The sequence below is a fragment of the Ambystoma mexicanum genome, chromosome 9 (assembly GCF_040938575.1).
Source record: "Ambystoma mexicanum isolate Mex_15411 chromosome 9, UKY_AmexF1_1, whole genome shotgun sequence".
NCBI lineage: Eukaryota > Metazoa > Chordata > Amphibia > Caudata > Ambystomatidae > Ambystoma > Ambystoma mexicanum.
In genome coordinates, this window is record NC_090931.1 from 1,046,127,695 (window position 1) to 1,046,154,801 (window position 27,107).

General features: G+C 43.9%; 1 protein-coding gene across 1 annotated transcript in view; it reads left to right on the forward strand.

The window, feature by feature from the left end:
* The window catches only part of FAP (fibroblast activation protein alpha), a 1,146,500-nt gene that overhangs the window by 220,455 nt on the left and 898,938 nt on the right, over window positions 1-27,107 (forward strand). The window contains exon 3 of the mRNA XM_069616321.1: window positions 6,808-6,903. Coding sequence (XP_069472422.1) covers window positions 6,808-6,903 — 96 coding nt within the window. The remainder of the gene's footprint in view (window positions 1-6,807; window positions 6,904-27,107) is intronic.

A 27,107-nucleotide genomic window follows, 5' to 3' on the forward strand; every position in this document is an offset into this window, starting at 1 on the left:
TCCCAGTGCTCCGTTACTGTGGTCATAGTTTCCTTGGTTAGGTGGGTCCCTTGCAACAGTGCAATTGCTACCTTCTTCCTGTTCATATAGGGTTTCACCTGATTCCTGCGCATGTATGTTCCCAGACCTCGGACATTCCAGGTCAGTACTCTGATTTAATTAGCCATTTCTGTATGTGGATGTCAACAAACGCCCACCCAGCCCCGCAGTCTCTAGTTGCTACCCCAAGCTTCCCAATTGTTCCATTCCGCAGGTAGCCCCCGCCCCCGTTCCATTGTGTAAGACCTCATTCACACACTTCTTGACACATACCTTGCTCCGTGCAGGACTCCAACCATTCCAAACTTCAAACCAAACTAAAACTACTAAACTGCACTCAGCTGCCACTTTCCAACTGTGGCGCTCGAGCGCCCCCGCATCTGCTTGGCCCATCTGGGATTCAGCGTGCAGGCTGTGGTGTGTCAGCAACTGGCCGACGCCTGTCTGTTCGTGGGGTGTGTCTATCCGCTCCGTTTGAGTGTTCGGCTTTGCTCCTGCTGTTTGGTGATGCAAAGTGTTTCATTGTTCCATATCGCTAACCTTTGAGTTTGTTGCTGACACGTCCCTCCTGCTTTCCATTCTTCTCTTGGGTCAGCCATTCTTCACTCTTGTGTCTCTTGTGTTCCAGCAACATCATGGCTGCCGCCGGCGTTTCCAGGAAAACAGCTTGTCCTTTATGTATCACCTTAAGTCTGGAGAGGTACATTAGCATGTACTTGAGGTTCTGTTTCCTGAGTTTAAGCTTGATTGGAGTGAATGAGTTCCTTGCCCTTTGCACTGCGGGTGTGTACTCCAGATATACAGCCACACTGGCATTGTCTCGGCGGATCTCCCCTCCCTCTTTGGAGAATTTCAAGATAGTTTCTCTGTCGCGAAAGTTCAGTATCTTTGCTATCATGGGGTGAGGGTGTGAGCCCGGTGACGGTCTTTTCTGCAAGGATCTGTGTGCCCTTTCTACCACGAACCCTTGTGACAGTGTTTCAGCCCCAACTTTTGTAGGATCAAGTTTTCCACAAAGTCTGTCCGATTGGGTCCTTCCATTCCTTCCGGAATCCCCAGTAGGCATATATTGTTATGCCGGGCACATCTTTCTGCGTCCTCCACCCAGGCTTCTAGTCCCGCATTTTTCCTTTATAACTCTGTCAGCCATTTTTCTAGTTCTTTGGTGGTATCTGTTGTTTCCTTTAGTTCTGTTTCAGCCGTTGTGAACCTGTCAGTGAGGTTGCAGACATCTTGCCTCATCAACTGTACATCGGACTTAACCTCCTCTCTCTTGGTGTCTATGAAGGCTCTGAGCGCTGCGATTGCTTCCTGCACTTGGCCATTGTTTGTAGTGGTTTCCTTATCAGTTTGTGCCGTTGGTGCATCTTGGTTGCTTTGTGGCTGCCCTTTCTGTTTGGAGGCATGAAAGGAGTCCATGCTCGTAGCGTCTTTCTTATTCTTTGTTGAGGGCATTTCCTCACTTCCACCCAGTTATACGCAGAGTTTATTGCTGGTGGTGGGCGCAACTCTGGTCCGAGTTGTGCCTCCCCCTTGCAGGTTCTCAAATGTCTGTCCCGTGGCTGTTTTAGAGAAATTATGGTTGTGTGTTGTAATGTTTCTGTTCTTGGACACTGATCTCGGGTGTCGGGGCCTTCGTCCTGCTGTGTTATATCGCCGTTCGCCCTATCATGCTACGTGCGTCTTTCGCCACACCGGATTATTGATTCATTGCAGGTACCGTGCTGCTGTGAGCTCAGCATCCTTTCTTTTGCCCCTGGTCGGCAGTACTGTGAGCTCCCAAACCTCGCTTGATCAGTCTGTTTACGGTGCGCCTTCGGTTCGTGTTGCTTTTCCTCCCGTGTGGTCGTCCCTCAGACTTATTTAAGCGGTTGCTCTGTGAGGTTGCAACTCAAGCATCCTAGGATTTATGTGTCCTTCATGTTTGGGCACCAACTATGGGTTTCTCCCTTTTGTTGGGTGTCGTGGTGCGTATTGCCAACACAATTTCTGTCCTGCGTATTGCTTTGCCATTAGTGTGCTGTAGGTGGTAGCATGCCGTGGGCCCTGGTTCACCTCTTTTTTCCGCCCTGATCGGTGTGTTGTAGGCGGGTGTCTCCCCACCTTCCCAGGTTATGGCTACCTTGCACAATAGGCTGGCGCTGTTGTATCCCCGGTGCGCAGTTACCTTAGTTCAGCTTGCACGTTATTGCTGGGTTGCTTGCCCAGGCTCCTCTGTGTTTGTTTCTCCTATTTCTGGTTGTTGCCACCGGGGCCCCAGCTTTTCATTTCTGGGTTGCAGCATGTTGTCGGTGGCGCGTGCTGTGTTTAGTTGTGTGCCGATGTTGTCCTAGCGCTGTGAGCCCTAGTGCCCTTCTGCAGCCCAATTTGCATCCTCAGGGGGCCTTGCTTCCCTCCAGTCCAGGCTGTGTCCCTGTGTTGGGGGGCCCAGTGTGATGCAGTTGCTGTCCTGGCATCCGTTGATGCGGTATGTGTTAGGCTTCTATCCCGTCTCCTCTCCGTGCCTTGGCTCCCCCACTGCCGTACCTTTGGTCTCGGGTGGACTGCCCTTTTGCCGTTGTCTCGGCCCTTCTCTGTTTTCTCTGGTTCCGTGTGTGCTGCAGGCAGCTGTCTCCCTTTCTCGCCCACTCGCGGCTCCTGGATGTCTCTGGTTCACCTCACTGCACCCTGTTTGCTCCGTGGCCGTCCGTCAGCCTGCCCGCGCTCCTTTCTCTCATCCTGCTATGTCACATACAGGCTCCGGTTAGTCCGTTGCAGCAGTCACACAACCAGGGTACCGGGACCCGCGTCTCGCTTACTCTTGGCTCCGTGCCTCCCTGTCAGTCTTGTCTTGCCCTGCCAATCCTTCCAGCGCCAACGTGCATAGGCTGGTCCCCGCTCCCTCCACCTTCTTCCTACTTCTTAGGCTGGGTCTTCCTCCAGGCGTGGGACGTCCCAACCGTCTCCTCATGGGGTCCTGTGTATGCCGACCCGTTTGTGTCCTTGCCCTCAGGCACCGGTATGTTGTTGTGGCTGAGCTCCCGCTCTGCTCCGTGCCTCCGTTGCTCACTGCAGGGACGCTGTGGCCGCCATCTTGGGGCTGCAGCGGGGTCATTTTCAACGTCGCTTCCTGCAGTTGCCCGGTACCGATTTTTGGAGTATCTTGGCTCCGGGGTATGAGAATCGGTTTCCGCGTCCAGCTATGTTCTTTTTATAATTTTAAATCAGCTTTATATTTTGGTAATGCAGGATCTTGCAGGATCTCGGCAGGAGCTTCACACCATGAGCTCAGGCCACACCCCCTCGGCGTGTGATAAGGGGATTGGTCCTGGGAGCCATCGCCTCCAGTCACCACTGCATCATCATCAATGGAGGTGCTGGGATGGACCGGTGGCTGGTGTTGGATGGGCACATTGACTGGACATGTTGGCAGGCCTGATGACTGTGCTGCAGGGCCTGATGGTTGTAGCACAGGGTCTGAGGATTGTGCTGGTCCTGGTAGTTGTGGTGCAGGGCCTGATGGCTGTGGCACAACGCTTGATTATTCTGCTGGGCCTGATGGCTGTGACACAGGACCTGATGGCTGTGGTGCAGGGCCTGAGGGTTATGCTGGGCCTGATGGTTGTGGCGCAGGACCTGATGGCTGTGCTGCTGCAGCTGGAGTTGGCTTGGATGTGGTGGTGCATGGTGGTATTACCATCCTTTGTGAGGTTGCCCGGTGTGTGCAGGGTCCAGCATTATCACTGTCAGAAGATGTGCCTGTTAGGATGAGATGGGCATGCAGTTATTCACCCGTGTGTCACCTCAACGGACTTGCATTACACAGATACAACATTGTGTGTGACCTGGCCTGGACATGATGTTTGGTTGTCATATCTGCTTTGATGCATGCGTGCATATGTGTGTGGTATGAGTGCACATTGGTTGTAGGTCTGCCATGCTGGGTTGTAGTGGTGTATGCATCGTGGATGTGCTCATTGTCGTGCTGTCCCTCTATTCATATGACTGGTACTCATGTGTCCATATGTGTGTGCCCATGCATTTTAGGTGCAATGCTTGTGCATGTCTTACCCCTGCCCCCGCCCCTGGCATCCATCTGTGCATGAACCATATTGGCGTTGTCCTCAATTATTGTTCACATGAACTTGGACATGTCCCCTTAATGTGTGTGGAGCATTTCACAAGCGTCTCATGTTTTGCATTTTGATGTGGCTTGTTGCACTCCCCTCCGTCTCCTTGCATCCCTGCTCTGGCCTCTGCTGCCACTTCTCTCACGATCCCCTCCATGTGCATCACTGTAATACAGGTCTCCTCCTACGGCATTAGTTTAAGGGTGGAGGCTGTCCCGCCTCCGGTGGTGAGGCATTGCCTCCAATGTGGTAAAAGTATATTCCTTACTCGGAGGCGCAGCTCATCCCACCTCTTGTGGCAATTTTTTGGTGTGCGGGGGACAGGGCCCACTGCTGTGACCTTCTGAGCTCCAACCTCCCATATTGTGATCTTACGGCACTGGATAGTTTGCCGATTGTCACTTCCAAAGAGCCTGTCAGCATTGGTCACAATGTTGTACATCAATACAGTCAGTTCCGGCTCTGTGAACCATGGACCTCAGGAACACGAGACTTCAATGTGCCTGCCATATTGCCTGTGTTTGCGTGAGTGGATGGCTACAGGAAGTGCCCTAATTTATATGGATTGAGTGTTACAAAACCGCCACGTTGGATTTACAGTTCTTGTGATGGCGCTGTTTCCGGTTCTGCTATTACCATTTCCAGTGATTCTGGGATCAGTGGGCCATTATCTACGTTTCTGTGATTGTGCACACCGGATTCGCTGTTACTGGCATGTTTGTTCATGGACACATCAGCATTTTCAGGTTTTGCCAGTGTTTCTGTCATGCTGGGAACACCGGTTACGGCAATGCAGAATGCACGCACGTGCATGGTTAGAATAGGCTGGTGATTCTGTCACTTTGGGAGACAGAAATGTTACTACCGGGATGACAGAATCACTGAAAAATTTCCAGGGAACCTCGTAATAAGGGTCCATGAGTAAAGCACATGGGCCTCATTACAAGGTTGGTGGTATCCTAAATCTGGCAGGATAGCACCAAAATGGTAATACCGATACCAGCACTTGGAATGCCGGAATTACTGTCGTATTCGAAGTCCCAGTAACGGTGGTAATTCCCCATTTCATGGAGTACAGTAGGACTCCATGAGAGCAATTGCCGTTATTACCGGCACCAGTAATACAAGTGTTGGTAATTCCATAATTATATGGTGGTGGGGTGCCCGAATTACCAGGAGCTCAGCGCTACAGGTAAATTCGGCCTCCCCACCACCAAACTTGTAGTTTGGTTGGATGGGAAAAGTGGCAGTAACGGAATTACTGCCACTTTTGTCCTGCACCGCCAACTTTGTAATGAGGTTGAATGTGTTTCTTGGAAAGCATTTATTGAATTATAAAGTCAGTGGGCCTCATTACGAGGAAGGAGGTAGCAATGCCGCTTTTTGCTGCATGGCTACCCCCATTCAGGGTACCGGGTCTGGGTTCCTTGAATGGGGAAATACCGGGCCATTCTGACCTTGGAGGGCCCGGTATTTCCCCATTCAGGGAACCTGGACCCGGCCCATCCCCATTCCCATTGAGCCCTTATAGGGCTCAATGGGAATGGGGAGCATGCTAACAATGGGCCCGTTAATGACGGTCCGTTGTTAGCATGCTGGCCCTCTCTCGTGACCCGCTAAGGACGTTTGGTAAAACCAGGCGTCCTTAGCGGGTTCCGCGAGCGGACCTCGTAATGAGGTGGTAGGGGGTTAATGGGCCGGCAGCTTTACCGGCCTCTTTAATCCCCTACCACCTTCCTCGTAATCAGGCCCAGTGATTACCCCCAGTTGGCAATGTTCAAAGAAAGAATGATGGGTTATTTTATTTGTATTCTATTCAAAACATCTGCAGTCAAACCTATGATTATAACATTAATAATTCATGCTTATTGAGATAACAAAGACTGAAATACTGCAGAGCATTAATGAAACGAAAGTACCAGGGCCTTTTATAGATTGGCTAAGGAGTTCCCGGGCAAGGAACACATTTGTTTTCAATCATTTTGCATTAAAGTAGTGGACTTACCTTAGCATCCATGAAGAAATAAATGCTGAAATGGGGAGGGAATATTGGAAAACCATGATTCTACATTATACCATTGTTAAATGTATTAAGTGGAGAATAGTATATGGTTAATCTTCAAAGAGATTTCATGCTCTGCTCGGAAGATTTGAGCTGGTATTTTAAATAAATGTTCTCTTTGAACAGCGCTAAGGCATTGAGATACCCAGATTAAAGGCTATGTACTGACTCAAGGAAGTAAAAGAGAAATGAGGGCACTACATAGCAACTAAAATAATGATATATATTCTCTACATGTTTAAAGAAGACAATAACCACTGTAAAGGAAACATTTATGCATGCAGCAAAACGTGAATGCATACTAACACCTCGATTTCAAAACGAAAGATATAGCCATGTACATGCATGCTATTACACACTGAATAACATTTTAATATTGTAACTGCCATTCTTATTGATGCATTATAATGGAAAATTACAGTATAAAGCAATGCAAAAACATTGCAATTTTGATGACGATGTTAGTTATGCAGACCAAATTTGGTTAGCAACATCACTTGTTCCAGCAGTACTAATTATTGGTTGGCTCCAGGAAGTCTATAAGCCCTTCTATTTGTAGCTGCACAATCAATCATCTACATTTTCATTTCTTTACAGGTCAGAACCACAATGACAGCCGAAGAAAATTTACATTTCAAGATGCCTTCGGTTCCGACTTTTATTACAAACAATATTATACCCAATGGATTTCTGGTATGTTACAATGGCTGTTGATGTTTGTTTGATTTTATATTTCAACTTTCAATAAACCCCTTTTCAAAGAATCTACATACTAATAGGTTACAATGATTGAACGCCATTTAAACACAAGGAGTAGTGCATGATGAACACGTGCATTATGTAGGCTCACATGGAACACTAGTTTAAATGTAATTGTTTCACAGATGGCACAAGAATCACTAACAGTCTCAGAACCGGGCTCTCGGCCATCCCTCTTGCTCTTATCTTGTTTTGCACTTCCTCCCTAACCCTGGCAGCCCCTGCACCAAGTTAGTAGATACAGATGGTTTACCTTTTTTGTAAATTTCTGCATTCGACTAGATGTGAGGACCTAAATGCAGAACACCTTTTCTCACTGAACTCCTTCAGGGACTTCGTAACTTTCCCAATTTTATTCAGTTGTTAGTGTTCTACTGGGATTTTCGGGAATTGTGCACACAGTAAACCTCTTGGATTCAATCCCCCTTCTTTCAAGCTCACTCTCATCTCTCCCGCTCTACCTTCTACTCCGCTTCCTCTCTCCACCCACTTCTTCTCACTCCAATATTCTCTCCCCCGATGCCTTCTATGCTATCTAGGGCTCACCGCCAACCTTTGATGTTACTCCTCACTCCACTACACTAACACTCCCTCCTCTGCCCTACTAATCCAACCTTCCCACTACTATCTCCTTCTCCACACTTCTACTCTTTCCTCAACACCTGCTACTACTCCTCCATCTGATTAATACTCAGGCGCTCACCTTTCACCCAGTACAATTCACAATCATCCCTCACACTATCATTTCTAACCACACTTGCCACAGTAACACAAACACTCACACTGCAGTACCACTTTCACTCACTGGCCAATGCCTCAACATCTTCAGAAATCATCTCCATGCTGTGCCTCTTCTTCTGCTCTCCTGATGGTCTCTTGGTGATCCACATCTTCCTCCTCTGACCTCATTTGAATAGCCCACCCTTTCTGCGCCCCATGATTTCCTTTTATTTCTCTCCCTCTTTGTGGATTGACTCTGTGTCCCTAGCCAAGGACCTATCTTCCACACCCGAGATGTTGAGTTGTCATGCAAATTAGAAGTAGCAGGCTAAGCTCTGCCCACTTCCATAATGTGGTCCTGCGCGGGACAGCAATGGCAGCCTGGGAAATCCAATGTCCTTGTTCATATTATGGGACTCCATTCTGGGTGCCCATAAGGTACATCTCATGGTGGCAGAGTTTTGTATTCTCAGCACAAGTCTCTGTTGATTTAGGGCAGGGAGTGGCAGTTGAATCTTCTTGCCTCAGTCGGTGGTGCTATGCAGCTGTCCTTGCCACTGTGTGCAGATATTGTGGTTGCACTCCTCTCTCTGCAGTTTGTTCTCTGCCAGAAATGCATCACTGGAGATTGGAGAATTGCTGTTGCGTGGGGAGGTTGCTCTCTATTGCTGGTACAGGGCATTTAATGGGGATCGCCCATTGATGCTTTCTGTTTGGTTCTCGCTCTGATGGTTGGTCTTTTGAAAAGATACAAAAAGACAATACAGCCTCTTTTCGAGGAGGCATGACATAAAACACAGGTGTACAGCTTAAAAACAGGCTGACATAAGGGCGGCACAGTAATCGGTGCCCTCTTAACTACCACCACCTCTCAAGGGTAGGACTGGCTCTGGATTGCTCCCTGGTAGGCCCCCATGCCCGGCTGAGAGGGGATCCTGTCCCCTCTTGACAAAGCCAGCATTCTGGCCTTATCACACTAGGCAATGTTAGCTAAATCATTATTTTTTCTTAGGGTTATTCCAAGCCATACGAGCCTAAGCCAAAGCTCCCGTATCACAACTAAGGGCCTCATTTAGTGTGTCAGTTGTACCTCCAGACTTCCACCAAATATTCTATCTGCCATCTGCTGACTGAGTCCACCATGTAACACCTTATTAAGAGTGATAATATTAAGGCTTCTATGATGGCAGACTCACTGCCATTTACAGTCCAACTGCCATCCTCAGCATACGTGATGGTGTCCTCCTTCTGGCATCATCATGGCCTCTGGTGGAAGTGACATTGACCTTCCGATGTCAGAGTGACCAATGGTGGAAGTGACATCAATCTCTGTCTGGGAAGGAGCTTAAAGTGGCAGGGCATAGTCTGATGCTTGTATATCTGCCAGATATGCCCTTGTGTATTTCTTCTGAAGATCAACACACACATTAGACCAAACTCATATGGCATTAAAGCACCACAGCCAGCAAATTAAGAGGTGGGCAGCTACGCATCACAAAACACACAGAAAGACAAAGAAGGATGTCAGGCCCCACATTTCACAAATGCAGAAGTCGGGGGTTCTTCAGCCAATATGATGGCAGTGGAGATTCGCCTACTGGGTGGTGCCGAGGCTCACACATACAATAGAGAAGATACATGTGGACATCACTTGTAAATGCTGTTAAATCTATGTCCACTGTGCCATACACAAAAGATTATGTACCTAAGTTATGTAACGACCTCAAGCATGGCAATCGCATTACGATATCAAAGGCCCAGCCAGTGAAAGATAATATGGCCAAGGGGCATTCTGAGACAACAGTGTGGACCACATTGGATCCAAAGGTTCTCCCGCCTCAATACATAAGAAAGTGTTGCATGCAGGGGTGTTGTTAGGTCCCGAAAAGATCAGGGGCTAAACTAATGTCGGAACTGGCAGGCATTAGGGCTAGCTATATCCTTTTGGTTGTAGTCCCTGAGCTTCTATCCGGGGCTACAACCAAAAGACCTGGGGCTATAGCCCCCTCCAACCCCCCCTAGCAACGCCTCTGGTTGCAGGCCTGGAGGAAGAAAATGACACAGGTGAGTGAGACTCATGAACAAGTGCACTGCATGCAGAAAGCTTGCCTCTGGACTCACAAAGCTGAACAGCTCATGCCTGAAGGACAGCTAAAGTGTACACACATATATGAGGCAAATGTGGTGAGGTGCTCGAAGACTCAAGCACCACAAATTCCAGTTAGTTATTCCCCAAAACTTGCCAGTCAGTCAACTACAAGTAAGGCCACGAAGCACTCTGTATCGAACCCTGTGTGACTGCATGCCATTCACAAACAAGTTTCAATGACAATTATTATTATTTAAAAAAAATGTATTGAGCATATGGCCATAAAACAAATCTTTTGCCAATTTAATGCAGTAAACATATCATACAAAGTCATATTATAAAAAAAGGCAAAATAAAAACACAACAGCATAAGAAGCAATTACAATCTAGAATGCTTTGTTAACATTTAAAATGTCCTTATATTTCATTAATAGTCAATAAATGATCTAATCATTCAATACTGACATTTGGTATATGGCTATTTTCCACACATATTAGGCTGCGGCCGTCATTACCGTGCTCTCTGCACTGAATAATGTATTTCAGAATTGCTCCCTCTGTATAGAACAGATATTATGTACTAGGCAGCCATAGTTAGCAATATAGTAAGGTGAGAGAGCCTGACATTAGGTGAAAATATGCTGCACAGTATCAATATAGACTTTATACAGTCTACAACCTCTTTAATTTAGTGCTAATTTAATCCATCTCCCTGTAAGCTCCCTGGTCGGGAGTATGTTAAATCGCAGGTATATAATTAACCTGCGTATATTCATAGACAGTAATTTAATTAAATACATCAGAGATGGTCCCATCGAAAGCCTTGAGTGCTATTTACACGATACATGGTTTTATTACTAAGATGCGAGATATTTACTATAAAATCAAAATTCTTCTTCTTCTTTCTTAATATACTAATGGCATTGGCTAAATCCATCATCATGCACATCAATGTCCATATTATGTAGGTGCTCCATAGCTGTCTCCCTAAGCTGGACAAGAAATGTATTAGAGGTTCCCCCTTGTAGAGTCTGGCCAGATAGATAAATACATTCTCCACCTCAATTGTGGAGTAGAAAATCACCAGAAATAGCTTGCACCGCGGTAATAACCAAAGGGAATGGATAGAATGAACCCCAAGTTCGCAATGAAGGGCCTCCAACGGAACCGAGGATCGCAAAAAATTTACTTTTATTCCATCCGTCCATTTCACCATCAGGTCTGGGTGGAGCGCAGAGCCATATAGAATCAGGGGGAGTATGCTTTTGCGATAATTTGCAACCACTCCCTCCATATAATTACCCCCTTTATTATGGACGAATCTCCTGAGTACCAGCCATTTCTTCCTAGTTTTGGTTTGAACATGAACACCAAACATATGAAGAGTCAGGCTGTGGCAAACTGGAACTCCTAAATATAAATATTTATCTACTTCTTCCAACGGCGTACCTTTGTAGCACCAATTGTAATTATGACTCACCTTCTTTTTCTTACTAAACATAAATATCTTAGTTTTAACACTGTCAATGCAGATATGATTTATATCTGCAAACTCAGCCAGCGCATCCAAGGATCACTGCAGGCCAATGGGAGTTCTATCTAGTAGTATTGTATCATCAGCATAACCTATCCAGGATACTGGGATTTTACCAATACGGGGTGGAAAATGATGTGCTGATTCAAAAGAGAGGCCCAAATCTACCACGTATAGATTGTATAGAAATGGGGCCAAGCCATAGCCCTGGTTCAAACCTGTATTAGTTGGAATATCCTCAGTGCCCTCTATATTCTGATTAACAAGAAGAGACACAGTGGTGCCTCTATACAAGGCAATGTGGAAGTACAAAAGTATGGAATCAATACCCCAATTAGCCAGCTACGGGACACTGTGTCAAATGCTTTGGACAAATCCACCAAGCACGCATAGAGGTTTCCATAAGTATCATCCTGACAATGGTTAGTTAATAATAGCGTGCAAAACACTAAGGTTATGTAATGTGCCATGCGATTTGCGAAACCCCGTTTGAAACAGTGAAAGATGATTTTTTGTTTTAGCCCACCTAGATAGTTTTTTTAAGAATGATTGCAAAAAATGTTGAGCTTATATCGAGCATAGCCAGTAACCTATAATCTTGCGTATTGATAGGATCACCCTTTTTGAATACAGGAATGAGAGTTAATTTACACCAACTGGATGGTATTTGGACAGATTTAAAAATGTGCAAGTATAACTTCACCAATACCATAGCCCACAATTCTGGGTCTGCTTTAAATGTTACATTTGCCATCATGTCAGGGCCCGGAGATCCATAGCCATTTAAGGCTTTGATGACAATCACATTATCATCCCACTCAAATCCCTTACAAAACTTGGTGTCTAAAGTATAGGGTATTGAGATATGGTTGACTTCAGGTTTGTTATACAATGCCAAAATCGCTTCGAACCAACATGCCACATTAATAGAATGTTTCTCCATACCGCTAGTGCAGTTGGTAAAATATCTGATCAAAGCCCAGAACTTCCTATCATCACTGCTATGAAGTATTTGGAAGAGACCCTTCTATTCAGCACTACTCCTAGAATATTTGTGATAGCAAAGCCAATTATTATACCTAGTAGATAAGTGGGCCAGCAAGCTGTTTTTTTCTGTGACGCTTTAACACTCAGATTTCTTAATGTCAGTATGTTGCTTCTGATATTTTTTTTTCTGTGTGGTATACAACACCAGCAAAGTTATTAGAATGTATAGTAGGTGAAACAATCACCTTCTGGGTCAAGTTCGTTGTTTATTTAGAAAGTGCATAACCTTGGATACGTCCCACCCATTATCAAAAAGCCGCTTCATAAGTATAGGAAGATTACCTTTTACAAAGTTTCTGAAAGCCACAACATTATTACTATGCAGTACAATTTGATTGCCACATCACAATAAGTGATATTCTATAATTCTATCCCAGGGTTGCATGATCACTAACATTGTTAAACTTGGTAATAAGAGCCCCACATATTCAGCATTTAGTCTATCCACAAACACATAGTGTAGCTGTAGCCATTAGACCAGGTACCTTTAGGACTCCCACTATTAATTTGCATTGTATTCAAACAGATAAGATCCTGGGTCACAACCAAATTCAACCACATAGCATCGGTGTGAGATAGGGCGGTCAAGTCTCCCACATAACTACCGTCATGCCCGTCATAGTCTCGGGATAACTCCTGCAGCAAGCTAGGCGCATTCAAGTCTCCAGCAATAATAATCTCTCCCCGGGACAAGCCTCTTGCCAGGCCAGCAGCATTTTTTCAATATTATCTACAATACCCCTCCTCTCCACCCCTCCAGGCGGATCATATATATTAAATTTGTCACCCAATAGTTGATAAAGTGGCAGCCATTCCTTATCCATGGATTATGCTTTAAGTGTATGTTTAACCAAAGCACCAATTGCTAGGCCCCCATGTTGTCTACCCTTTTCAAAATGTTTAGCTTCCATATAAAGTATATTATAGCCATCTACAAAGAATGCCTCCCCAGCCCATTTCTCCTGTAAGAAAAATATATCACTGGTTCGAATATATGCAATACCAACTGGGTGATCAGGAAAGGAACGAAAATCACATGTGTTCCAGCAACGCCAATTCATTACACCATCATGCTGCTGCAGTCAAGTAGAGATCTTGGCACTAAGATCTCTTTCTTTGTGACTCACTGCATAATTAATGGCATGCTGAGAACACATACATTGTGGTACAATATTTATCGACCTTTTTGTCTAATGATACAAACTTATTTCTCAAATACATGTTCATAATGGGAGCATGCAGGGGTAATTGGTAGTTTTTCCCATCAGACATATTGCATATAGTGAGCTTTAAGGCTCTAGCATACGAATATTTTGCATACGTCCATAGCAAAGAAGCTGCCGCTGATGAACGCAATTCGATGAGGACCCAATTGAGCAAGCTATCCCATTTGGGCAGTTCGATTCGCACAATATCATAACTAGTATTAATGGCCAAGCACAGAATTGATTTCAATATTGCAAGCAGGTTAGTGCGATTGAGGAAAGGCCTCTCTCTTTCTGGATGAATTTCCTCTAGTTTAACCATACGCCCCATTGAGGCAAAAAAATGTGCATCCGCTTGTAGATGGGTGTCCTGTAAATGAGCAGAGTCGGGCAGATCTTGTAAGAGAGGCAATGTCTGGGCCAGCCTATTCCGGCCAAGATCCCTTGTGTTTAATCTGACATTTGCAAGCTCTTTTCTTGGCGTCATCAAAGTCATGTTGGTGGTAGTAGCAGCCTTAGTGGATGTAGGGCATACCCATTTGTCCATAGTACCATGCAGAACAACCTGGAGACTAGTACCATCTCCCTGGGCTTTAGTTATCATCCGAGCACCACTCGGAGGAGATATCAGTATAACAGAGTCAAGTTGTTCAACTGGGCAGCTTGAGGATGAATTCAGAAAGGCTACTCTTTTCTTATTTCTCTCACCCTTGTTTATATTGATGTTTTTACCTTGGCTCTCAGCCAAATTTATCCCAGGGCTGTCAATCATAGATAGTTTGTTACAGATAGCATCACTCACTGATGCTGCCACAATGTTAAGGGTATCAGAATGGATAGATGCGTGGTTTATAGTTCCCAGGATCCAGCTATACCTCCTCTCAATTGGAGGATGTTGGTAGGCCTATCATTTTCCATCGGAACGACCATGGGGCCTTCCTTTATAAGTGACCCCACCACTTTAGACAATAAGAGTTTAAGTTATCTTTGTTCTGCTGCAATACTTGCATGCAAGACCAGCACAGCTTAGCCTCCAAAACCTTATTAGAAAGGCGTATGGAATTCCTCCTGTCAAAAGAAATGTGTTCAATAGCAATGGAGATTTCTTCGTCCTCGCAGCCCTCATAAGCCTCCTTCGGTGGAGAAACAAGCGCTTCCAAGTCAGGAGTAGCGTAGATGTTTTGATCAGCTTCACAATTAGATATGGCACCACTGGGTACTTCTGGTACACGTTTAAGTTTACAACACAGTTTAAGTACATAGCCATTGTTATCCATGGTCGCCGAAAAGTGAGAAAGACTGTTGCGGCCATCTACAGGGTGGGGAAGGTCAGATGACTGGGCGGTCTGTGTCAGTTGTGCAGCTGGATTGGGGGTTGTGTGATTGCCACCACAGACTCTCCAGTCAGTAACATGCAATCCCATTGACCCGTTATCTTTTGTTGCGTGGAACCAATAACATCAGGCGTGCTGTCTAATTTGTCCTTTTTACACCTTCCATGCTCGGCTCCGAGCCTTGAGCGTAGGTGTTGGGCTCCATATATGTTTTCCAGGATTCAAGACTTCACTTGCACAGGTTATACTTCCTCTTTGAAGGCATGGAAGAGGAAGTGCCGATACCAAAAGGTCAAAATCAGAGTTTCTTTATGTCAACAGAAATGGCGAGGTTGTGAAAAAGGAAGAACACTCCTTACCAGAAAGTCTTAGGCAGCGTCGAACACCGAGCGAGTCTCAAGCACAGGGAGAGCAAGGGAGGGAGCTGGCTCACAAGGAGAGAGCAAGAAAGCACTTAAAGCCCCCACAAGCCACACACCTAGACACACAATGCTCCTCACACTCCGCTCGCTCCACTTTAAATGGATTATTTGTATCAAGCATCGTCCTCTGCAGGTCCACAGTAATAGGCAGGGAAGAAAGAATTTCGTTAGACAATAAATTGCAGAGAATGCCCCAAACACAACAATACTCCTCGCACAATGATAATTATGCTGGTAGACAGTGGACCAGAGAAACTATAAGAGCAATGTTACACATGACTGGATGCCCCTGAAACACATGTTGGTATGCATGACATGATCTGACAACTAACACTGCAATACAGAAAAGATGCACATGTGGCGTAGGGTGCAGGCATACAGGTACTAAATCATGACCACTTGTTCAAATTTACATGTCTCTTTTTCCATGTATCTGTGTGTCTCCCTGCAGACAACAGATCTCAGCAATCCACATTCCCTGATGCTGCAGATATGTTGAGCCGAACACAACAAGGGAGCTGAGGTGGCTGCACATTTGGTGGTGCATTTTCACTCAATTTGGTTTTTTAAAGAAATGTTTGGGAAAGAACCAAATATAAATTAAATTAAACACACAAGTTAAATAGAAATCAAGTAATTTCACTAAGACCTTCTCTTTGAAGTACTGTGATATGTCCTTTGTAAGTTTGGTCAACTTCTTCAGCTACGTGTGCTTATCATCAAGACCGAGATATTTTGATGACACCCACGACTAACACAGATGCAACTGATAGACTTATGTGAGTGACAACATTTTCCAGTAAAATTACACTAGTTAAAAAACGCATCAGTAATATTGGAACCTGGTTCTCAGCACAGGTTGCACATCTCAGTTACCTTTGATCGCCCTGAAATGAGGTAAGAACATCAGAGACTTTGTTGTGCACTCTAGACTACCAACACCTTAAGCAGGAGAAAACACCATCTCTGCTATGTGGAACCCACATCTAGACCCAGTAGTGAGTCATTTTCACTGTGGCAATTGCAACACATGCCAATTTTGTATCTCCGGCACAGAGGTGGTTTACAACAATACTTGATGGAGGTTAATGACTCACACTAACTGTAACACCACCAATGTGGTATACATGATCTCACCTCTGAGCGAGCCTACGTTGGAATGACCACTCAAAAAGTATCCATCACTATAGGGGAACACAGGTCCAGAATCTGGAGTGTGATTTTGACAGCACCTTTGGTGCAACATTTTGTGGATGACCATCATATGGACTAATATATAGGATGGACAGTAGTGGACGCAGTAAAACCAGACTTGAGGATATATAGTGCTAGTCACCAATTGTTCAGACAGGAACAGAAATTGATATTTCGTTTTAAAACAAACCTATCAGGTGTGCATGACGAGATACATTGGGCATCTCTGTTGTGACTTTGACCATGGTGTAGTTTGTACAGAGAATCACAATGTTTCCATCCAGACGCCCACTGCAGGCCATTTAAGGTTCCCAGTGTTTACACAGGTCCGGATGAATTCAGGTTCACATTGTTATTAAATTAGTCTTACCTTGTCCTGTGCAGCTTTATAACAGTGGGTTTCACAGTTTTCATTCATTTCACTCTGTTCAGGCGCGCCAAGGTCTCAATTCATACACACCCACGGTTTCAGACTTGCCTTACATACTGTGAGTTACATCTGCCTTTGAAACATTAACAAAAGATTGCAGTTGCCCTTCAGGCGCAGTGTTGCTTTAACAATTATGCTTTCCAGAGTTTACCACTTGAATGTGATTTTCTTATTAACATTGAACCTCTGTTTCACTCTTCACTGTGTCCATTCACAAATGGCCCTGGAATTGCTTATCTACCCCGTAACCAGTGTAATCATTGCACAGTTCAAGATGGCCACCCAGGTCTTGCCTTAGGCAGCAGTTATGCAACTGGAGGTCACATGACTCTCACCATTTGTAGATGGACGTTTCAGGCGACTCCTTTCCTTTGATGTTGATCCTGTAGGACGGTGAACCGGTGTCCGGTGGTATTGCGGCATTCAGCACGTGTATTACTTAGTTTTCAAGGTGGGTGAAGATTGTAACATGACTAGCCGCACGTTGTGGGCTTTAATGAAATGTGCTCTGTGCAACATTGACTTATTTCCAGAAATGTTTTGTTGTTGAAGATTTGGCTCAGACTGAAATTGCTAATTTTCTGATCCTTGTGCCAGGCACTTGCCACTTTGTTTACTTGTACATTATTTTAGTAAATTGCGAGGAATGGCATTGCTACAAGGCATCTAAGAATGACCAAAATATTAGGCCTGATTTTATGGACATTCTGTCCTTTTACAGACTGTTTGGCGATGGGGGACACAGGATGCCATAGGGAGGGCTGCGCCTTGTTCTTGAGTTACACTTTGGATAATTTTCATCAAAACACAAATACGGTATGTGTGCAATGTTGATGATTATATCGTGTAATCTGTCTGTGAGAAGTCTCTTTTCAGTATTTGTGGGTACGTTTTTAATACCAGCATTGTTGCATTTTTGAAGGTGTATTTAATGAGTCTTCTGCGGTTGCAATTGTATTCTGCCCTGAAGAAGGCTAGGCCACCTTTCAAGTTAATACCCCACTATTCATCCAAAGCACGAGTTGGCAACATCATTGAACATCTCATGTAGTCACCATGTGTTTCAGTTTGTCTTTTTTGTAAATCCATTTGACTGATTAAGCATGTATTGCTTACTTGTGTGCAGCAGACAATGCTATGGCCTGACTATAGGATTAACTACAGATACCCTGGGTGCTTAAATGTTGTAGTTTCCTCATTTCTTGGATTAGGCAGTGTGCTTTTTCATATGCCATATTGTTTTTCTCGCAGTGTTGGTTTACTGGTGTTGGGAGTGCACAGGGAAGGTTGACATTTATGATGCCTTTGTCAGCAATACATTGAATCATGTTCAAACCTATTGATTTCTAGATAATTTGTTTTGATTTTTTTCCTATATTTTACACATAGATGTTTCCACATATGTATGGTTTTTACTCTATGTCCTTAGTAAAAGTACCTGATTTCTATTTAACTTGTGTGTTTAATTGAATTTCTATTCAATTTCTTCACGTACATTTCTTTAAGAAAACAATCCACCAAACGTGCAGCCACCTCGGCCCTTTTATTGTGTTCTGGGTGTGATCCCACTTGGGGTGGCTTTCGTTATAACTAAGTTGAGTGGGAGACCTCTTTTTCCATGGTGTTGGTATGTTGAGCAGAGGCAGACGTGAAAGCAAAATTAACAGCCAGTTGAAGCAGAACCCTGCTGTAGAAATCACAGACATACCCATGTTACAACAACTGAGACTAGAGGAGAGGCAGAAGTTGATCTGACACCCATACACAGAGGCCACTAAGAAACCCTAGTGCTACCACATAGCCGGCATCAACAGCGCCCATGCAATATCCAGCACCTAACACATGTGTGAGGGCAGTATTGCAGGGGGGAAATGAGCTGGCTCCAGACCTCGATGTTCAGGTTTTTGCTGAAGATGAACACCTGGCAGACACTTGATAATGGCCATGTTGACAATGAGCAGTCCTACCCTGGGACTGACACTATGCATCCGATGCCATCCCCCCAGCATGCACCTTCGCTGGATGTTGGTGATTCCCACATCACACATTGCCAACTTATTATTATTATTATTATTATTATTATTATTATTATTATTATTATTATTATTATTGTTATTATTAGGAAGACATTTAATGATAGCGGACCTAGCTTTGAGAAGCAACGTACTTCTTTACAAATCATATGCAGGAGGACACAGTGAGGGATGCAGAGAAAAAAGAGATTGGGGAGGGGGAAGTGGGCCATTTGGTAACAGATCTACAAGCAACCAGTGGAGGATATAGTGGGGAGTAGATCACCCACTCTCAGGTAGGGTGGGGAGTGGAGGGTGTGGACCTAGGTCTTAGGGATGTGTTTAATCCAATGGTGTCATCATTCCTTTCCCGGTGGTAACCTCTCCCCATGTGGCCAGGGGACGGCAGCTGCTACCTGATCCTGACCCTGGGTGCTGCTACATGAGGGAGGATCACATGGGGAGACAACATCCAGGAGAGTATCAAGGCACCATCGGACAACACATGGTGTCTGATACTGTCCTGGAGGTCGTTCTTGAGGTTTCCCCATTCATACCCAATGCCTTCATGGCATATTGTTACACCTCCCCTCACCCACCTAGGAAGGGTACTGAAGACCTTCTTCTAATGAGAACTGTATGTGAGCCATTACAATTTTACTTACTGTCTAAGAGTCATTAAAACACTTTCTCAAACTCTACCCACAAGTCATTCAGAGCCGACTTTAGAGAACACTTACCCAGACTTTACATGTAAAACCTCAAGAATGTACTACTGTCCCCATAACTACAAGAATGCTGGGACGTGGAAGATGAGCCGAGTAATGCAGAGCAGAAAAGACCAAGAACACAAGCTTCACTCTAGTTGTTGGAAGCGCATACCCATGACTAGGAAATTTAAACAGTAGGAGCAGCTGACTGAGGCGCGCTGCTGGAAGGAGAGAGCTGCTTCTCTCGCTGTCGACTAAGAAACTTTGAGGCTTCAGATAGTGCAGTGGAGCCAACCAGTTCAAGAAGGAAGAGAGGAAAGCGGACTGTGATAGAAAACATGCTGCGGGATTGCCAGAAGCCAACACAGGGCTGCTGGGCATTCTCAGGTGTTGAGAGGCATTGTTTTTTACCAAAGCAGCAGAGGCCAGTGGGAACTGCGAGAGGCAGAGAATCCAATGAACGAAATCAGTGAGTTGGGAAGAAATGCCAAACGACCACCACTGGCTTGCCACAGGAAGAACAAAGCATGCCAGCAAGAGCCAAAAGGGAAGCAGGCCCACGGGGGCATATTGGCAGCCATGCCAAATGCACATAACTAATGAAAAGATTTATTGAAGTACATGAAAGAGAAAGAGCCATTGGGCATTTCGTTAAGAGGGGAAACGGAGTAAAAGTAAGAGAATATACCTGCAAAGGCAAGTGCGTTTATGTAAGTAAGCCCTGGTAGAGAAGCACCCCAGGCAAGGACAAACTGAACAGTGGGCCTCCTTAAGTGGTTGTCGGTAAATCAAAGCAGTAGCCGGTGGGTTACCGGCAATCCAGTAACACTGTTACCACCGACTGACATCCCTGTGCTACCGGGAGATCCCAAGCGCCAGCGGCTCGGTAAATCCCCATTCCCATGGAACCCCATAGGACCCCATGGGAATGGGAACACTAAAGCACCAACACCGTTCTTAATGGTGCCGGTGCTTCAGTGAAAAACATGCCCCTACCGGACAGGCCTGCCAGTAGTTCAGTGCCTCTACCAGCATACTTAAAGTTAGGCGGTCCAGAAGGGGTGCCGGTATGTTGCTAATGCACCTTTATTTCCGGACTGACAAACTCGTAATGAGGGCCAGTGTATTAGAAAATACATCTCCTAAAAGGGTCCTTAGAAGGATTCATCAGGATTAGCAAAAGGCTGTGTGAAACCAAGGAGAAGAGGAATGAAAACTTGGCAAGAGAGTATACCAGATACCCCAACAATATAAAGATAAAGAGGCAAGTCATTTTGTGTATCAGTTGTGTTGTCGAGCAAGAGAATCTCAAGGAACTGATATCTTTGAATATACAACAGGGAAGGGAAATCCAGGGGAAGGGGACCACCCTCTGCAACAAGGAATGCTATACTTCTGGAAAATGGGTGTTGTAGTTGCGAATTTTCCTTTTTGAACATTTATAAACCACTCAAGGGCAAAAGAGATTACCTTTTTCACCTTAGAGTTTATTTTGTTAGAATGTGAGGGCCAGAATAGTACTTTGGACATGGGACGGTTTTCTTTGGACATTCTGACATTGACAGACACTTAGCTTTGAATTAGGCAGGTAAACATTTCTCAGTGCAGGGACAGAGAGGCAATTCCCCAACCCCCTTTTTAAAAATAAAAGTCTCTGACCAAAACTATGAAGGCCTTGTGTCCGAGTATCATTCCTGGCTCCTCAGAGGTATGAGCCATTTCTTGAAGAGGAGGGTCTTAAACCTCTTCGTGAAATGTAGAAGAGAGGGGCCAATTTAGTTTTGATGGGAAGCAGACGCCAGAGTCTTGGTAGAAAGAGAAGGTGTGTTTTATGGTTCCTTCCCTCCTACATCAGCAGAGTTCAACTCTGCACACGTCTTTACTTCCAGTGGATCCTAGGCCATCGGAAATGCTAAGATTCTCAGTGAGGAAGCTTGGGGACATAAGGTGACAGCCTTGTATATGATGCAGTAAGATTTGAAGATGATAATGCTTGCATCGGGAGCCAGTGCAGTTCTATGAGGGTCTGGGTAATGTGGTCAAATTTGCCCAGTCCTTTGGTGAGTTATGCTGCTGCATGCAGGACACATCTCAGAAGTGCCAGGGTAGTCACAGAAAGGCCTTCCAAAAGGGCACTTCATGTGATGAATTGGATTCTGCCCTGCAGGAGTGCAAAATGAGTATGGGTAAAATGGCACATTTGGCCCTCGTACTTGTACAAACCAAAACCCAACACAATCATGAAGATAAAACAGCGACAGTTAAGACATGTACCTCCTTTACCTTTTGTGGTAACGTGGGCCCAGGGAAGGCTATGCTCTGAGGAGGGGTGTGAATGTGATCCAGCAGTGACCCAAACAACATAGTAACACAGTCCAAAATAAAGGGAATGTCCAATCAAGGTTCTAAACATATATATATATATATTCAGTAAAAAAAACTTTGTTAAAGGGACGTTATGGTTAAGTTGCGCTACTAAAAACCTATGAAATTCAGTGAAAAAACTTTGTTAAAGGGACGTTATGGCTCAAAGTAAAACCGAAAAACCCCTGAAATTCGGCAGTTATGGTAAGATAAGCAACCATAACTCGCGCCGCCGCTGTGCACTGCTAACACTAACACCCAGGACATCAAAGATGACATCACAAATGTCATTGATGACATCACTGATGACATCACGTGGCTGGCTCTCCCTTTTTTTCCTTTCCTGACATATCTAGGCACATGATTTTCTTCAGTAACAGTCAGGAACTAAAAATTGTAAATTACTATATTCGCAGACTTATCCTTCAAGTATGTTCTTGGAATAATTCCCTTATGTTCCAGTCATATCATATGAAACATATACATAGGAGAAGTCACAACCTTGAAAGACAGCAATCCTTTTTGTGCATTAAAATTATCAGTAGATTTATCAGCACTTTCTGATACTTTTGATGTTTTTTTATTACTGTACTTTCCCTGTATATGCTCATATTTTTATATGTTGTACTCACACTATTTTCCTTAGGGTCCAGACACATCATGTGATATATATAGATAGGGTAAGTAACAGCTTTGAAACAGAGCAATCATTTCTCTCCATAAAGGTAATCAGTTAGGTTATGAACACTTTCTGCTACTATTGCTGTTTCTTTTTCCTACTTCAATTCCCTTGTATATATTCATATTTGTATGTGGTGTTGTCTCTTTGTGATTTGTGTATAATAATGCAATTATGTAGTAAGTGGGTTTTATTACCTACTTATCACAAGTTTCACTGTGCGCAAAACTCTAATATGAAAACAGTTATCATTTCAATATTGAACATGGCAAGCTTATGAATATTGCACCTCCATCATGTATGCTACACACAATGCCTATGTTTCTACATGAGTACCTTAGTATACTGGATTGAAGTTAATAATAGAATGCTATTTATATCAATGCATAGCTTAATGCACTGATTAGCACTTGATATTTATTCCATATCTTTGACACTTTTTTTATTAACATTACACTAAGAATCCCTTGTACAGACTTTTCATGAAAGGTAAATGCACATGTGATGTCATCAGTGATGTCATCAATGACATTTGTGATGTCATCTTTGATGTCCTGGGTGTTAGTGTTAGCAGTTCACGGTGGCGGCGAGAGTTAAGGTTGCTTATCTTACCATAACTGCCGAATTTCAGGGGTTTTTTGGTTTTACTTTGAATCATAACGTCCCTTTAACAAAGTTTTTTCACTGAATTTCATAGGTTTTTAGTAGCGCAACTTAACCATAACGTCCCTTTAACAAAGTTTTTTGTTACTGAATTTCATAGGTTTTTAGTAGCGCAACTTAACCATAACGTCCCTTTAACAAAGTTTTTTCACTGAATTTCGTAGATTTTTAGCAGCACAACTTAACCATAATATCCCTGACTTCATGTACATTTAACATAGAACATACTAACCCCCTCGTAGTGATTTTCATGTCCGCGGACTACCGCCATGTCCGCGGACACATTGAAAATCTGAGCGTGGTGATTGTAAATTTAAATAGTGTGCCCCATTTCCCCTTTGAAGTTGGCTCTGAAAAGAACAGTTTTTTTTTTTTTTTTTACAGATGCTTGACAGACACCTGTTATTTTGTATTTTTTTTCTTGTTTTTTTTCTTGTTTTTATTTCTTACTTTACTCCTAAAATCTTTACATAACCTTCTCCAAAGCAACCCTTACATTCCAAAATAGAAACGCATTTCCCGTAAAAGATAAAGAAATGCCATCTTCTTTAAAATTAACAGCATTACTGGCATCAATATTCTCATTGTTACAGAAGAACATACCAGCTCTAAGCATGAAGGCACACATGCCTCGGTTGATGACACACCTAGCAATGTTTTGCTGAGGACAAAAAACTGAACTATTGTCCCATATTGCCCTAGGTAGTAATCCAGAAAAAATTACTTTCGCATTTGGAAGGATCTTCATTACGGCTTGAACCAAGCGTTCCAAATCAGCCAACAAAGTAGGGGCACTGATGTTGCCCAAATGGAAAGCACCATAGTGCAAAACTACCAGATGCAGACTGTTCATCGTGGCCATATCCTCACAAACTTGTACAATTCCCTGTACATTGCAATCAGGCCCAGTGCTCCACACCACCTCCACTCCTTTCACATCAAAGTTCTTTGCAACATGCCTGCATTCAGCGTACTGCTGTAAAACATGCACAAACATATCTCCGAGCACCAACACCCTGACTTTCTCCACTTCTGCCATCTTCACCACACACAGTCTTTTTCAACACAAATCCACAACCTCGACATCTGATTGGCTGATCCGTACAGTCTTCTTTCCATGTTAGATTTCCTGGAAAAACCCGGATGTAGCACGCCCTGTCCACGAACAGCCGCGGTGTCCGCGGACGGCGTCCACTTTACTCTCTGTGCCATTCCCTCATTGCATACAGCTAAACAATCACACAATACGAATAACGTTCTCAGAACACCCCCATTTTGTGGATTTTCGAACATTTCAGGACAATTATCATTTCATTATTCAACATATTAACATTACAAATATTATACTTTCATCTTGTACTCTGCACACAATGCTATGTTTCTCCATTAGTAGCTCAGTATACTAGATAGAATCCCATAATACAATGCTATTTATATCAATGCATCGTTCAAAGCAATAATAACGGTATGATATTTATTGCAATATCCTTGACACTTTTTTCGCAACATTATAATAAAAATCCCTAGTACACAAATTCCATGAAAAGTACATACACATGTGATGTCATCAGTGATTTTATCAATGACATTTGCAATGTCATCTTTGATGTCCTGGGTGTTAGTCTTAGCAGTGCACTGTGGTGGCGTGAGTTATTTTTCATAGCTTACCATAACTTGCGATTTTCAGGGGTCTTTCGGCTGTACTTAGAACCATAACATCCCTTAAACAAACTTTTTTTAATATCACGCAAACAATATACAAACATGGCGTGCAAAAACCAACTTCTCACAGATGGCTTTACACAGAATGTTGCAAAGTAAGAATTTATGCTCGTTGACAGTGAAGGTCAGCTGCTTCCATTTTTTTCTCGGGCCCTGGAGAGGCTCACGAAGCGGACTACAAGGTTGTATTGTGTTTTGACCTTGACAGACAAAGATTGTGATGAAAGACTTCTCTTGAAGTAGTGTTGCTAAAACGTAAGAGAAGATAAGTATGACATTTCTGAAACGAAACCACTTTTATATATTATATCACTATGCGAAAGATCGTTGGCACACGTGGAGTCGTACTTTGGGACTGCACCACTCGTAGACAATGGAAATTGCAATTCTACTGTAAGTAACCCTTTAGATTATTTTATACCAAATATAATTACAATAGCGTAGCATTAAAGACCGCTCAAGTTGAACTTGTTCATTGAAAGTGGCATAACGTTTTCTACCGCGCACTATCACCGCCGAATTGATCCCCTGTCGTTTAGAGGCCTCTGAAAAAGGCAGATGACACAAGGTGGGTTAATATAAATAATTTAACCGGTCTATAGGCAGTCAAGCGCTCTACTCGCAGTGCCACTTCACTGTAGCCTGTCAAGTGGCACAGCGAGTACAACGCTCGCTTTGACATCCGTGCACAGCTTGCTAATGCAAGTTAGAATCCCGGCAAGGCCAAACTCAGCCTTTCATCCTTCCGTGGTCGATAAATGAGCACCACACACCGTGATTAATAATAAGCACCGCTTAGCTACCACACGGTTCTTAGCGCTATATGAATGGGAAAATATTATTATTTTATTACTAACATACTCCGTTGCACTATCTTCGATAGCAAATGGTTTCATGCCCTAATAAATAAAATCTTGATTTTTAATGAAGATCGGCTGGTGAGACTAATCTATGTTTTTTAAAACAGGTATGTGGCCCCATTTTGCCTATGTCACGATTTACAGACTCCAGCGGATGGGGTCTTCAACTGCCAGGTGCAGGTCCAAATATGCAACTTCATGACCCTCACCATTTTATGGGACAATAGCCAAGGACCAATATGCCCTTACGCAGTACTAACGGCTATAAACAACATACCAACCAATAGGGTGGTCTAATGGCTCGTTGTTGGAGCAACCTTCCGATTATCAGAGCGACCATTTACTGCTTTTATCATAAACCAACAGCCTATCTACCGCAAAGGAACAACGCGTGGCTCCAAATAAACTTTTGCTGATCGACAGCAGAGACAATAGCAAATCGCTAAATATTCACTAAAAATTTCATGTGAAATAAATGTACTTTACCAAATGTACAATCCTGCTGTTTACTTTTAAACCACAGTTTCATATTCCAAATTGTGGCGCACTGAGTTGTAAGCTGATCTAACACCCTCTCTACCGCAAAGGAACATCGCGTGCCTCAACATGAACTTTTGCGGATCGACAACAAAGACAAATGCAAATTGCTGAATATTCTCTAAACATTTGATGTCAAATAAATGTACTTTACAAAATTTACAATCTTGCTGTTTGCTTTTAAATCACTGTTTCATATTCCGAAATGTGGCGCGCTGTGTTGTGATATAATATGTGTTGTCTTCCGGGTTCTGTGTAAAGTCACTTAGGACTGGAGAGGACTGGGCACGTTTGATGACGCACCCTGTAACGTCACGGAGAGAGGCAGGGAATATGAATGCTTTGATAATATCAGGCTTAGGGACGGGAGATATGATTTAGTGTCGCAAAAGCAAGTCAGCCAGGTCAATAGCGCCAGTCATAGGATTATCACATAATGTCGGCGCACACCAGCCGGATTTATCCTTTCTTTAGTGGACAAAAAGTCGGTTGACGCCCATAGGAAATTGTACTATTAGCGGACAAAATGAGGGGTCTTAAAACACTTTCACCCTGACAACGAACAATACAAACAACGTTCTCAGAACACCCCCATTTTGTGTAATTGCAACCATTT